This window comes from Ahaetulla prasina, chromosome 1 (assembly GCF_028640845.1).
Source record: "Ahaetulla prasina isolate Xishuangbanna chromosome 1, ASM2864084v1, whole genome shotgun sequence".
Classification (NCBI taxonomy): domain Eukaryota; kingdom Metazoa; phylum Chordata; class Lepidosauria; order Squamata; family Colubridae; genus Ahaetulla; species Ahaetulla prasina.
The window spans coordinates 80,481,790-80,496,488 of NC_080539.1; the positions used below are offsets into that span (position 1 = coordinate 80,481,790).

The 14,699-nt window shown below is 39.4% G+C and overlaps 1 protein-coding gene across 1 annotated transcript in view; it reads right to left on the minus strand.

Annotated features, from left to right (window-relative positions):
* Positions 1–14,699, minus strand: part of FMN2 (formin 2) — a 224,110-nt gene that overhangs the window by 54,037 nt on the left and 155,374 nt on the right. Inside the window, exons 9-11 of the mRNA XM_058165778.1 lie at positions 9,513–9,604; positions 7,552–7,681; positions 3,337–3,483 (exon numbers count right to left, since the gene is read on the minus strand). Of these exons, the coding sequence (XP_058021761.1) occupies positions 3,337–3,483; positions 7,552–7,681; positions 9,513–9,604 (369 nt within the window). The remainder of the gene's footprint in view (positions 1–3,336; positions 3,484–7,551; positions 7,682–9,512; positions 9,605–14,699) is intronic.

Genomic DNA, 14,699 nt, shown 5'->3' on the forward strand with positions numbered 1-14,699 from the left:
GATTGAATAATTTGTATTTGTATACATTTGGAGCACAGGTAGTCCTCAGATAACAACCACTCATTCAGCAGCTGTTCCAAGTTATGATGGTGCTAAATGAGGAGACTCATGACCAGTCGTAGTAGCTGCTGCTGTTGTGTGATCATGGTTTGGGTGCTCCACAGCCAGCTTGCAATTATGATGGTCACAGCATGCCACCATCATATGAGGAGCCCTGGTGGGGCAGTGGCTAGAATCCAGTATTGTAGGCTAACTCTGGTCACAGTCTGGAGTTCGATCCTGATGGACTCTAGATTAACTCAGTTTTCTATCCTTCCGAAGTGAGTAAAATGAGGATTCCGATTGTTGGGAGGATTATGCTGGGATTGTAAACCACTCAGAGAGCACTGTAAAATACTATGGGAGTGGTATATAAGTCTAAGTGCCATTGCTATTACTATCACATGTTGTGATCTTCACCGCCAACTTCCAACCAGCAAAGCCAATGATGAAACTGGCAGGAATTCTCAAATGGTAGTCATGTGACAACTATGTTAATACCACTTTATAATGCCTTGGTAAGGCCACACTTGGAGTATTGCATTCAGTTTTGGTCGCTACGATGTAAAAATATGTTGAGGCTCTAGAAAGAGTACAGAGAAGAGCAACAAAGATGATTAGGGGACTGGAGGCTAAAACATATGAAGAACGGTTGCAGGAACTGGGTATGTCTAGTTTAATGAAAAGAAGGACTAGGGGAGACATGATAGCAGTGTTCCAATATCTCAGGGGTTGCCACAAAGAAGAGAGAGTCAAACTATTCTCCAAAGCACCTGAGGGTAGAACAAGAAGCAATGGGTGGAAACTAATCAAGGAGAGAAGCAACTTAGAACTAAGGAGAAATTTCCTGACAGTTAGAACAATCAATAAGTGGAACAACTTGCCTGCAGAAGTTGTGAATGCTCCAACACTGGAAATTTTTAAGAAAATGTTGGATAGTCATTTGTCTGAAATGGTGTAGGGTTTCCTGCCTGGGCAGGGGGTTGGACTAGAAGACCTCCAAGGTCCCTTCCAACTCTGTTATTATGTTAAGTGGAAATACAACTACAGCCCTGAAAATATGGAATTTTTAAAAAGTAAACATCTATATTGGTCTGTCTGTATAAACATGATCTAATTTTTAGACCAGACAAGAGAATATGGATGAGAGGAGTGAACCATAGATTAAGTTTGTGTTGAAATTCAGAGAAATAATGGTTGGGTCTTCACCAGGACTTTATAATGTGGAATTCGTTTAACGACTGCAATCAGAATTGTTGGAGCTGCTGTTGTAAGTCGATGCAGTCATACGATGCCACACTTTATGAGATCGCTTAGTGATGAAGTTGCCAGCCCCAGTTATCATCATTAAGTGAATATGTTAACACTACCTGTGTTATGCAAAAAAACAAATGAAACCCAAAAATGGAAGTGAGAATAAACTCAAAAGCCTTCCATGCATTTATGCAACAGATAATTTTTTAATATCACTTTTAAGATAATACAATAGTTTTATACTGTAGTCAAGAATTCTAAGAAATGTTGAAATGAAAAGATCCTCCCCTTTGTGAGCCTTACAAATGATCTTTATTCAGTTTGTAAATTTTTTAATGTTACTGATATATAAAAAAGGAAAATATATGCTAGCAGTGGGAAGATTACTTAGATGTTATGTAAGTTCATTATTAAATGTAACACTTACGGAGTTTTAAAACCACTGAATATGTTTTTTTTAATATTAATATTAAAATAAATAATTTTTTTCAATATAAATAATAGGGAAATATCAGATTACAATAAGAGTTGTAATCCAATGTTTTAGCAATAAACAGGATTTTGTGATAGATTAATTTTTCAGGTTTGGGGTTTTTTTCATGAACACAAGTTTATTTTAATCTATTTCACTATGAATTTACAAATTTGGAAGAAAAAACAGCACTAAACTGACTCATCATTGTTATATCTCCTGGTCAGGGTGGAATTCAATTTTTTTTACTACCAGTTCTGTGGGCGTGGCTTGGTGGGCGAGGTAGGAGAAGGATATTGCAAAATCTCCATTCCCAACCCACTCTAGGGCCAGCCAGAGGTGGTGTTTGCCAGTTCTCTGAACTACTCAAAATTTCCGGTACCGGTTCTCCAGAACCTGTCAGAACCTGCTCCTGGTACATCCTTTTTTATATTCCCCCCCCCAATACCCATACAAGTAATCCTTGACTTGTCACCACAATTGAGCCCAAAATTTATGTTGCTAAGTGAGAAATTTGTTAAGTGAGTTATGACCCATTTTATGATTTTTTTGCAACATTTGTTAATCACTGCATTTGTTAAGTTAGTAACATGGTTGTTAAGTGAATCTGATTTCGCCATTGACTTTGTTTGTCAGAAGGTCACAAAAGGTTGATCACATCATCACTGGATACTACAACTGTCATAAATATGAACCAGTTGTCAAGCATCCAAATGTAAATCACATGATCATGAGGATATTGCAACGTGTGTGGTCTCATGTCATTTTTTCAGTCATTGTAACTTTGAATGATCACTAAACAAAGTATTTTAAGTTGAGGACTACCTGTATTTGCTGCAAACATTTTTTAAGCTTCGAATTACAAACTACAAACATCTGTAATTCCAATTTGTAGATAGACATTAGGAATGAAAATTATGTAACATCAATTTGTTACACACCGCTAGCATCCAAGAGTTACTACAAGACTAAATAACATAACAACATGTTTTATCTCTGCATATGGAGATTCCTTCCTTCCCTCCCTCCCTCCCCCCTCCCTCCCTCCTTCCTTCCTTCCTTCCTTTCTCAGAATCAAACTCCTGGAGTGAGCAGTGAGTTAGCCTGCAGTACTGCATTCTAACCACTGCACCAGAGGTGGGTTTCAGCAGGTTCTAACCAATTATGGGGAACCGGTAGTGGAAATTTTGAATAGTTCGGAGAACCGGTAGTAAAAATTCTGACTGGCCCCGCCCCCATCTATTCACTGCCTCCCAATTCCCAGTTGATCGAGAGGAAATGGGGATTTTTGCAGCAACCTTCCCATGGAGTGGGGTGGGAATGGAGATTTTGCAGTAACCTTCCCCTGGAGTGGGGTGGGAATGGAGATTTTACAGTATCCTTTCCCTGCCACGCCCACCAAGCCATGGCACACCCACCAAGCCAAACCCACAGAACCAGTTGTAAAAAAATTTGAAACCCACCACTGCACTGCACCACCAGAGCACTGTGAGCATGGGCCTTTCGTGCTTAGTAAAGCAATGCAGCATATTAAATGCCATAATAATTAAGGCATGGGAAGTAAAACTTACACTACTCTTGACATCTTTGAGTTTTGGAAGTATGTCTAGTCCAAAGCCATCTGCTTGTCCTCTTGTCCTATTTCCACCGTTCATGTAATTCCCAAAAGCCAGGACCAAGCCTAGAACCCGCATAACTCCTGAGCCACTTTTCAATATCTGGGGAAAGAAGATGCAGAAAAGTTACTACAGACCATGTTAGAAACATTTCATTTTATTTAATAAAAAGTGTAACAATCACATAGCTGTTGTCAAAACAATTGAATGCAATTTAATTTTAAATAGTTCAAAATCCCATTGGGATGATCCCAAAATAATAATAATTTGGAAACTTCAGTAATAATTACGTTTATAATTCCTTACTATTATGTAGGTGTATCACTAAAAAAAAATCAAACATTTATATCTTGAGAAAAGGGATTCTTGAACATTTGAAGCCCATACCGAAATGCTATTTACAGATGCAGAAATATTAATTTTGTGAGCCTCAAACTTAAAAATAGTTTTTATTTTAAGATTAGTACAGTGCTGGGGAGCTTATGACTTTTCAAATATTGTTCAAGTGCTCCACTATTGGACAGGGTGGAAAAGAGTTGTTGCTCAGCAGCATTTGTAATGAGATAATACCTATACCATAAGAGGAAGGTTTTCTAACGTTGCTTAAGGGAATAGAAACAAAATGGTGAACTATAGTTTAGAGTAAGAGATATTCAAGTTCAGGGACTTGTCATTTTTTGCCAAAGCTTGCTCAAATGTCTTTAAGTTAAACCAGTGGTGAAATCCAATTTTTTTTTACTACCGGTTCTGTGGGTGTGGCTTGGTGGGCGTGGCAGGGGAAGGATGCTGCAACATCTCCATTCCTTCCCCACTCCTGGGGGAAGGATATTGCAACATCTCCATTCCCACCCTACTCTGGGGCCAGCCAGAGGTGATATTTGCCAGTTCTCTGAACTACTCAAAATTTCCACTACCGGTTCTCCGAACTGCTCAAAATCTCTGCCACCGGTTCTCCAGAACCTGTCAGAACCTGCTGGATTTCATCCCTGAGTTAAACCTTTTTTATTAATATTGAACAACTTCAGCATGATAGGCTGGGCCCACTGTAATCACTCTGGAGACAATTCCTGATGTGAAACCATTACACAAGAGATGCGTGAAATGCTGGATTAACTAAATGTAATGGTATTGGGAAAGACCTTTGGAGATAGAGCCAAGAGATGCTACCTAGGGAACTGTCAAGTAAGGGACATCACAACCCACATGTTGTGTCTTGCCCGCCCTCAGAGCAGCCGGGGCCTTCTTACCTGCTCCCGAACACTGAGGAATGTATGCCTCCCGGCCCAAGTCCTGGCTCCATGCCCACACAAACTGCAGAAGAAGGAGCATCTCCCTGCCCCAGCCCTGACTCCATGCCCAGGCAAACGGAGCAGCTAGACCCCTCCCCCTCCTCCACAGCAGGTGAGCCTGAGGAGGGTTTACTCCCAACAACAGCTGATTGGAGTAATCCTCGCATCAGAAGATTGGAGAGGCGGAGGCAACAGAAGGAAGGGAGGGGCAGGCCTTAATGAGTGCTGAGTCATGGAGCCACACCCCATGGCCTATATAAAGGATCTACTTTCTGGCAGTCTCTGAGTCAGGCAAAGTCGAACTTATCTTGCTGAAGTCACTTACTGGTCTCCTGCCTGCTCTGAGGACTTTGCTAGGACTTTGGGCAGAGCTGCAGAGGCAAGCCTGATTCGGATTTCCCTGACCCAGCCGTCAGCGGAGGAGTGGGACACGACACCACAACTGGACAGTGGATGGGGCAAGAGACTGGGCCGCGGTGTGGCTCAGGTTGTAAGAAGCCTGTTATTAAACACAGCTGCCTGCAATTACTGCAGGTTCTAGTCCCACTAGGCCCAAGGTTGACTCAGCCTTCCATTCTTTATAAGGTAGGTAAAATGAGGACCCAGATTGTTGGGGGCAATAAGTTGACTTTGTATATAATATACAAATAGGATGAAGACTATTGCTTAACACATTGTAAGCCGCCCTGAGTCTTCGGAGAAGGGCGGGATATAAATGTAAATAAATAAATAAAAAAAAAAAACTGAGAAGAAACCTTCCTCAGTTTCTTAGACTATAAAGAAGATGGGCAGAGGGAAGAGAGATGTACTTTCAGACTTGCAAGATTTTTGTCAATTTAGCTTTACAATAAAGTATAATTAGCTCATCTGGTTGTGATTCCCATCTGGTTTACTCATGAGACTAACATCAATCTTGCAATCTTTCCCCCTACTTCTTTTACAGCCCAAGAAACTAGGGGAGGAACCTATCTGAGCCTGTTGCTTATCCCACTATCCAGCTATAGGTCATGCTGTCTCTTATCCAAATGATCCCTTGGCAGGAACTCTTGGCCCAGTCTCCCAAGACCTTTCCCATACACCATCAGACCAGCCTCCTAAAGCTACTAAGCAGGCAGTAGAACAGAGACAAGCAAGCAGCAATTATAGGAGAATGAGTTAGCTCTCCTGGCACTGAAATACTTGAAAGAATCATGCTGGCTGAGCCCTATAATCAGTGCAAACATTTCTGAATGGAAGAAGGCATCTGGCAAAATTAAACTATGCAAATTAAACTGTATAAAGTATATTAGTGATTTGGCAAATGTGAAAAATACAGAGCTTTATAATAAAGGGGAAAGAGATCTATTCTTTCCTTAAGGCATAGGAATTCTTGACAGCTACAAAAAGTCTGGTGAGCAAAAAGTACCCCCCTTTTAAAAAAAAACAGCTATATTGATAACAGTATGAGGATAAAAAGCTGGATTGCTTCATGTGTGTCTTTTTGTTCTTCTTCAAGAAAACGAAAATAAATATATAGGCAATCCACCATACTGGACACGAATGGGAAACATTGACTTAATTGCCTAACAAAGTAGATACACTACTGCTCTGTATATCATTCCCATTCCATTAAAATTGATAATAGTGAATGAAATATTTGGGGAAGGGGCATATAGATGGGTTCCCATGAAAATTTCAGATGGAATACAGTGCAAGGACTTTCTGTTCCCTTACTGAGACTGCTTCAGTGGTGGGTTTCTACCGGTTTATCCTGGTTTGGGGGAACTGGTAGTGGCAGTGGCGGGAGGCTCCGCCCATCCACCTGGACATCATCACAGATGCTCTGTGCATGCACAAAAGGTTCTGTGCATACACAGAAGCACACACACATGCGCAAACACAAAGCGCACACATGCATGCACACGCTCCCAATTCCAAACCGGTAGCGAAGGTAAATGGATCCCACCACTGCACTGCTTCCAGTTAAATTATATGGATTATATGGAATGGCAGCAAAAAGTTCGTCAATGGCTTGACCTCTGATTGATTGCAACGCAGAAAGCCTTAAATAGGATGAAACTGGTTCCAGTGTAACAGCATTGGCAGCTGAACAGGCCGCAAACAAGCAAGAGACAAGCTTTGAAAGAAGGCAACGAAGTTTGGTGACTGAGGAATTATTAAGTCCCTGAGGAACATGTCTTTAACTGAACATTTTTAAGCAATCTATGAATGCCCTGTAGATTTTTCCCATGGAGAATTACAGCTATGAAAGCCTCACATGGAATTGAGAATATTGAAAAAAAGGGGAGTGTTATATACCCTCCTCCCAAAATAGTTTCAAAATCATCTTTGCAGCATTGTCAATAGCAACTCTGATTTGTTGAGACTGAAGAAGAACCTTGAAGTTATTATATAGCCTATGTAATATTAACTAATATTTGTTTATTGTTAAAAAGCTAAGTGTGGGAGATTGCTGCTGTTGCCAATGCTGCCAAAATTACAATCAACTGATTATTATTATATATTATTACAGAAACAAAGGCACTTCTAAAAGAAAAAGTCAATATATGTTTGTTTGGAAATTCTGAAGGAAAGCCAGTGCCTGTTACAAAGAGAGAAGATTTTGCTTTGGCACAGGAAAAAGGTACATTATTCTCTAGAGGTTGATGTGCATTGGCTATAGACTTGTGGTGTTATTATACTTCAGCACTGAAAGCCAAATTTTAAGATTTACTTTGATCTTGAAGCACAATCATAAAAATGTTCCATTCAGCAGGACTGCTATCCTTCACATTTAATGAGCATGTAAAATAAATAAAACTTTTGAAATATGAGTATTGTTGAATAAGGAAGATTAAATATCAGCCAATCTAGGTCTTGCATCAGATGGTCCAGAACCTACCTCACACAGTTTCTGCAACAATTCAAGTTTGCTTCGGAGAGAGGAAATGCTTTCAGAGAATGTTGATTGGAACAGGATACAAAAGGCTCGTTCAGAGAAGTTGGGAATCAGGGAGAGCTCATAAAGAAACCTGGAGACATTAAGGAAAAACATGACTGAGTTCTATTAAAAGAACTTGATGGACAAAAATAGGTTCAGAATTATAGTCTAAAATCATTCCCAATTAAACCAATGAATAATGAAAATTTGTTCTGAACAGGAACAGATTATATGTATAATGTGGAACCCAAACATAGGGGGAAGGATAACAAAAGACCTGATAGCAGGTAAAGGATATTTATTGGTTTTGGACACAACAAGACTTAAGAACAATGAGATCCATTCCTTCTCTGAAACTGGCAATGGAACTTCTGAAGCTATCTAGAAGTCTTCCACCTGAAACGAGATTTCCAATAGATACAGATACCTCTCACCCCTTACCAACTCAATTTAGCCAGTGCTAAGCAATGAAAAAAATGAGTTTTTCAAATAGTGATTGTATTTCCCATAAGGACACATTTTCCAACAGAAAAATGTTCTGACACACTTGCCTTGAGAAAAAAAAAAGACAGTGGGGAAAGAGAAGAGCTATTAAAATATGTGTCCCTTGAAATAATTTAGGTCCTCAAAGAAGCGACTAATAGTGCTGTCCTGTTACTGGAGCTTGGAACTTTGGTTCAGATATTGAATGTGATAAAAAGATAAATGATCTCGATCAGGGGTGTCAAACTCGATTTCATTGAGGCCACATCAGGATTGTGTTTGACCTTGGGGGCCGGGGTGGGTATGGCTAGGGTGGTGTGTGGCCATCTTGACATCACTCATGTTGGGGGCATCTGTGGTGACCCAAGTGCTCTGGCAGTGAAAATGGGCTCCCAAGCTCCGTTTTCAGCCGCAACAGCCTCCTGCCACCTTCTGTCAGGGAAACTGGAGCTGGTGGGAGCCTGCGCTGGCAGAGGCACTGTGGGCCGGTCCTTTGCTGTTTCTAAGGCAGCCTTGTGGGCCAGATCTAAGCATCCCAAAGGCCAGATCTGGCTCCTGGGCCTTGAGTTTGATACCGCTGATCTAGATGGAAGTATAGACTTGGGGTCTGTACAGGTTTATATACTTCTTGAAGAGGGTGGGAATAATCATCAGAGATTGCTGCAAAATTTTACTTCTGCCTCCTGATAAAGGACTGGCTAAAACAGAAGTACATACATATATGGACACATACATCTTTGACTGAAAATTTAAATTAATATTAAATGTCCTGAGACTTTCCATAACAAAAATCTTGAGAGACAGGTGAGATCTTGCAAGATTTCAGATATCTCACATGATAATTCAACTATTTTTAGCATATAATCAGGGAGCTCGGGAGATGAATTAACATTATACGAAAAGTGACATCAAATATATTTTGGTGTCTATCGAATACTATGTCTGTAAGTACAGTTACTATACAGACATGCACACGCACATAAATGCGCACACATACATTTACACAAAGCTAAATTGAGTACATTTGAAGTAGGGATTAAGATGTAAATCCAAAGAATGTGCAAGAGAAAAGGAAGTATCAAGGTTATGGAAAAATAGCTAAGCAGGGATAAGGATCAAATGAAACCTATTCTCATGAAGCAAATTATTCTTTCTGGGGAGAAGCCAACAAACCAAAAGACTTGTAATAAATTCATCTATTGGAAGAAGAATTGGGAAAACAGGAAGGCATCACTATTGTACAAATCACCAGAATAGCTCGAGAACATCGTAATCCAGTTTTCTCAAACAAAGTGGAACTGAACCCCATGGTTATTATACGTCTTGAACTGGTTAATTATTTGTTTCAGTTAGAACAATTTGTGTTGTATCTGAACCTGAACTAAAAAGTTAACAGTTGATTCTCCCCAACCAGTGTAGATGGTTTATAGTATCCTTACTGTTCAGGTTTGTCCAAAGATTTGGCATTCTCCTTTTCTTTACTTGATTTGCCATGCTTTTCTATCTTTTCCAGTTCATCAGATTGTGCTCTCTTGAAAAAAGATTCATAAAGAAAATTATGAATGGAAGTAATACATAATCATGTGTATAAATAATTATCCAGGAAATTAAATAATGCTTACAATTCAATTATAACCATTCAGTTATAATTCCTTCAATTTATTTTAATTATTTATACAGAAATATATTCAATATTTAACATAAATATGTGGTAAATGTAGTTCATGAAATAATGTTAGATATAAAATGTTTATTATTACTAAATAGTTATGATATTATACATTTCCAATGTTATTTTATTCAAGCATGGATTAAGTTGATGCGTACGTGAACTACTGTAGGAAGTTAGCACCCACCCCCTCCTAGAAGAATGAAATATTTTAGAAAATATTTAAAAGGCAGAATATATTTCCCTGGATGAGAAATGGAGAAACATGTTTTAAAGACAAAGCAGCTTCCTGACTCCCCCCCACCTTTGTCAATGGGTCAGAGACAGAAACTCATTGTCCCCACCTTTGTCAATGGGACCATCATCTGCAACACAATAGGACCCATCTAGCAACTGAAACTCACCACATGACACCTGGGAAGATTACATCAGCCAGCAAAGCTAGCTAAGACCCCCACCCCCTGGGAGTCTGACAACCAATCAGGATACTCTTCCTGTGCCCCAGAAAGTTCAAAGCTCAGAGAAAGCATAAAGCCAGGGAGCGCGCAGGATCTCATCTCTTGTTCTGTTCAGTAACTCAAGCCATGTGATCCTGACCACCATTAAACCATCTTTCCAAGCAGCCTCCATGTTTCCAGTGTCTTTGTCCCCACTTGGAAATGAACCCAGATGGATATTTCTTCCAACACTACAAAGCCGCTTTTTGTTTTTTCAATAGAAAAGGGAGAGAAAAACTTTTTTAAGAAAGACATAATTATTTTAAATTCACACTCGATGACTTTAATTATGGGAGATTCAATCAGTTTACAGGGCATTATTTAAACAGAAATAGGCATGACAATTTGAATCCAAAATTGCAGTGTATGATTTTTGCAGTAATTCTTAGTTGCCTTTATATTAATAAGTTGATTTCTTCTCACTAATTAACTGTATACAAAGGATATTCAAAAATGTACTTTTACAGAAAAATCTATTTTGAAATAAAAGCAATATAATGAACTTTCTGTTAAAGCGTTCTACAACTTATCATCTAGAATATACCAAACTGGAAATGACTGGTTTACAGGTATGATTAGGAGATGCTATTTTCTTTCAGCAGTAGTCTGTTCCAGGTAAAGAATAGCAGTGTATTGCTAGTAATACATTTACATCCCACCTTTGTTTCTATACGGCTCAAGGCAATGTGCATTGTACACAATAACATCTTCCCTGTGAGGTAGGTTGGATTGAGAGACAGTGATTGTTATTTTAAAGTATTTTCAAAGAATTTCCCCTAAATGGAATTCCAGTCTCAGAACTTTAATGCTTATAAAAACATGTCCTTCCTTCTGAATTTGAAACCCAGACATATGGTAGCTTAGGCACTCACCGTAGCCCTAGCTCTTCAACTATCAATCTTAGAATTTATGCATTAAAAAAGAAAGCTGTGCAAAATCTTTAATGCTTTTACATGATTTAATATCGGAAAGCAAATTTCTAGCATATAATTGGCAAGGATGTTTCAACTGAGCTTTAATTCTAAGCCGAAGAACAGATAAGAACTGTGGTAGTAGACTGACAATGTTTCATAATTAGACTACAAATGAGATAATTGGTCTATTTACAAAAACTAATGGAATAAAACACAGCCATAGCTAATACAAAATGTTTGAAAATGTTACAGCATAGAAGTGTCAGATTTCTAATGTAATATAAATTATCCTGAATTGTGTAAGAATCTGCGTTAGAGCAGTCATCGCTTTAGTTTCCCAAATACAGCAACGTACTAGTGATTCACAAAGGAATCATACACTGAAAACTTGCACGAAGTACAAAATGTCACTGCCAGCAACAATCGGCATGCAAGACACAATCCTGGGAAGTGGTAAGGGTGGGTGGGGGTGGGGGATGATCAGTTTGCCAGATTGAGAGGTCCAAGAGCTGCAGGCCACATGGGAAAAATTACGCTAAATTAATGCTTGAGGATGTTTTGGCAAATCCATGTTTCTGTAGTGGCTGTCCAAATCTTGTTAGATTTTCTGAGATTTACTGCAGCCAATCAAAAGTAGAGTTACAAAAGATCAAGCAACTTTCTGAACAATGAACCACTCGCTCAAATCCCCATCTGGAACAAAATGAATAAGCAGCACACGTGGTAGGCAAAAAGAATGACAGAGGTATGCCCTCTGTGAAATAGGTTCTTAAAAGTTACGTATTATTCAGTTGTGTAGTTCTCTCTGTTATTTTTTATGCATGCAGAGGAATTCCCATGATGTGGCATCTGATAATAGGAAAGAAAGGCAAATATCATTAAAAATCCAAGCTAATGGAAGACAGTGTTGCTTCTAATGCAGGGGTCTCCAACCTTGGCAACTTTAAGCCTGGAGGACTTCAACTCCCAGCAAAGCTGACTGGGGAATTCTGGAAATTGAAGTCCTCCAGGCTTAAATTTGCTAAGGTTGGAGACCCCTGTTCTAATGTATATGGACCTGGGACATCTATCATAAGTAAAGTATATTTAAAGTCTCCAGAGTAAGCAAAATAACAGATCTTCTGTTTCCCCAGAGGCCTGGGTCAAAAAGGCATCCATTGCTTGCTTATAAATGTTTATTTATTAGATTTAAATATTGTCCAACTCTATGACTCTAGGCCAGCAGTCATCAAGTTTTGTGGACTGGGGGTGGGGAAGGGATGTTGCCGTGCAAGTTGTGGGTGAGCACATGAACAAAGCTCCATTTGCACAAGTGATGGCACATACACCTGCTGCTCACACGAATGGAGCTTTGAGCTTGTGTGCTTGCCCATTACTTACATTTATTTATTTATTTATTTATTTATTTATTTATTTATTTATTTAGTCAAATACATATTAAATAATATATACAATTATAAGCATGAATTGAATACATAAAATGAATACACAATGTAAGCTGCCCTGAGTCTTCGGAGAAGGGCGGGATATAAATTAAAAAAAAATACAACTAAAGGGAACATTAGGACAGGGATGGTAGGCACGCTGGTGCTCTTATGCACGCCCCTTACAGACCTCTTAGGAATGGGGTGAGGTCAACAATAGACAGTCTTAGGTTAAAGTTTTGGGGATTTTGGGATGAGACCATGGAGTCTGGTAGTGCATTCCAGACATTAACAACTCTGTTACTGAAGTCATATACAATTAGCACAGGGCCCCCCCCAAGGCTGTGTGCTCTCCCCACTTCTCTTCTCTCTGTATACCAATGACTGCATCTCCAACGATCCATCTGTTAAGCTACTGAAGTTCGCAGATGACACAACAGTGATTGGTCTCATTCGAGACAATGATGAATCCGCATATAGACGAGAGGTCGAACGACTAGCCTTGTGGTGCAACCAAAACAATCTGGAACTGAACACACTCAAAACCGTAGAAATGGTGGTAGACTTTAGGAGAAACCCTTCCATACTTCCACCTCTCACAATACTAGACAACACAGTATCAACAGTAGAAACCTTCAAATTTCTAGGTTCTATCATATCGCAAGATCTAAAATGGACAGCTAACATCAAAAACATCATTAAAAAAGGACAACAAAGAATGTTCTTTCTGCGCCAACTCAGTAAGCTCAAACTGCCCAAGGAGCTGCTGATTCAGTTCTACAGAGGAATTATTGAGTCTGTCATTTGCACCTCTATAACTGTCTGGTTCGGTTCTGCAACCCAACAAGAAAGACACAGACTTCAGAGGATAATTAGAACTGCAGAAAAAATAATTGCTACCAACCTGCCTTCCATTGAGGACCTGTATACTGCATGAATCAAGAAGAGGGCCGTGAAAATATTTACAGATCCCTCACATCCAGGACATAAACTTTTTCAACTCCTACCCTCAAAATGATGCTATAGAGCACTGCACACCAGAACAACTAGACACAAGAACAGTTTTTTCCTGAAGGCCATCACTCTGCTAAACAAATAATTCCCTCAACACTGTCAAACTATTTACTAAATCTGCACTACTATTAATCTTCTCATCGTTCCCATCACCAATCTCTTTCCACTTATGACTGTATGACTATAACTTGTTGCTGGCAATCCTTATGATTTATATTGATATACTGACCATCAATTGTGTTGTAAATGTTGTACCTTGATGAACGTATCTTTTCTTTTATGTACACTGAGAGCATATGCACCAAGACAAATTCCTTGTGTGTCCAATCACACTTGGCCAATAAAAATTCTATTCTATTCTATATTTTCTGCAATCAAGTTTGGAGTGGTTCACTTTAAGTTTGAATCTATTGTGGGCTCGTGTATTGTTGGGGTTGAAGCTGAAGTAGTCATTGACAGGAAGGACATTGTAGCAGATGATTTTATGAGCTATGCTGAGGTCATACCTAAGGCAGTGTAGTTCTAAATTATCTAAACCCAGAATTTCAAGTCTGGTGGCATAAGGTATTTTCTCACAAGCAGAAGAGTGGAGGACTCTTCTTGTGAAATATTTCTGGACGTGCTCAAAGGTATCAATGTCCGATATGCAGTGTGGGTTCCAGACAGATGAGCTGTATTCGAGAATTGGTTTAGCAAATGTTTTGTATGCTCTGGTTAGTAGTGTAATCTTACCGGAGAAGAAGCTACACAAGATTAGGTTTACAACTCTTAATTCCTTTTTGGCGATGTTGTTACAGTGGGCTTTTGGCACTTAGATCATTTGATATGAGTACTCCAAGGTCCTTGACAGAGTGAGGGTCATCTACAAGGTCATCAGTGAACTATGTGCATGCATACACCTGCCTGCCATTTCAGTGGCCCAGTTCTGAATGGGCTGTGATTCGGTACTGGGCCACTGCCCAAAGGTTTGGGACCCCTCTCTAGGTAGCTTATACTAAAAGATAGAGAAGAAAAAAGTCCCATGGCTCCAGAGAACGATATTCCTATAACATGTCAAAACAACCAACAGGATCTCTATAAATTAGTCTCTATCCATGCCATTCCTCCA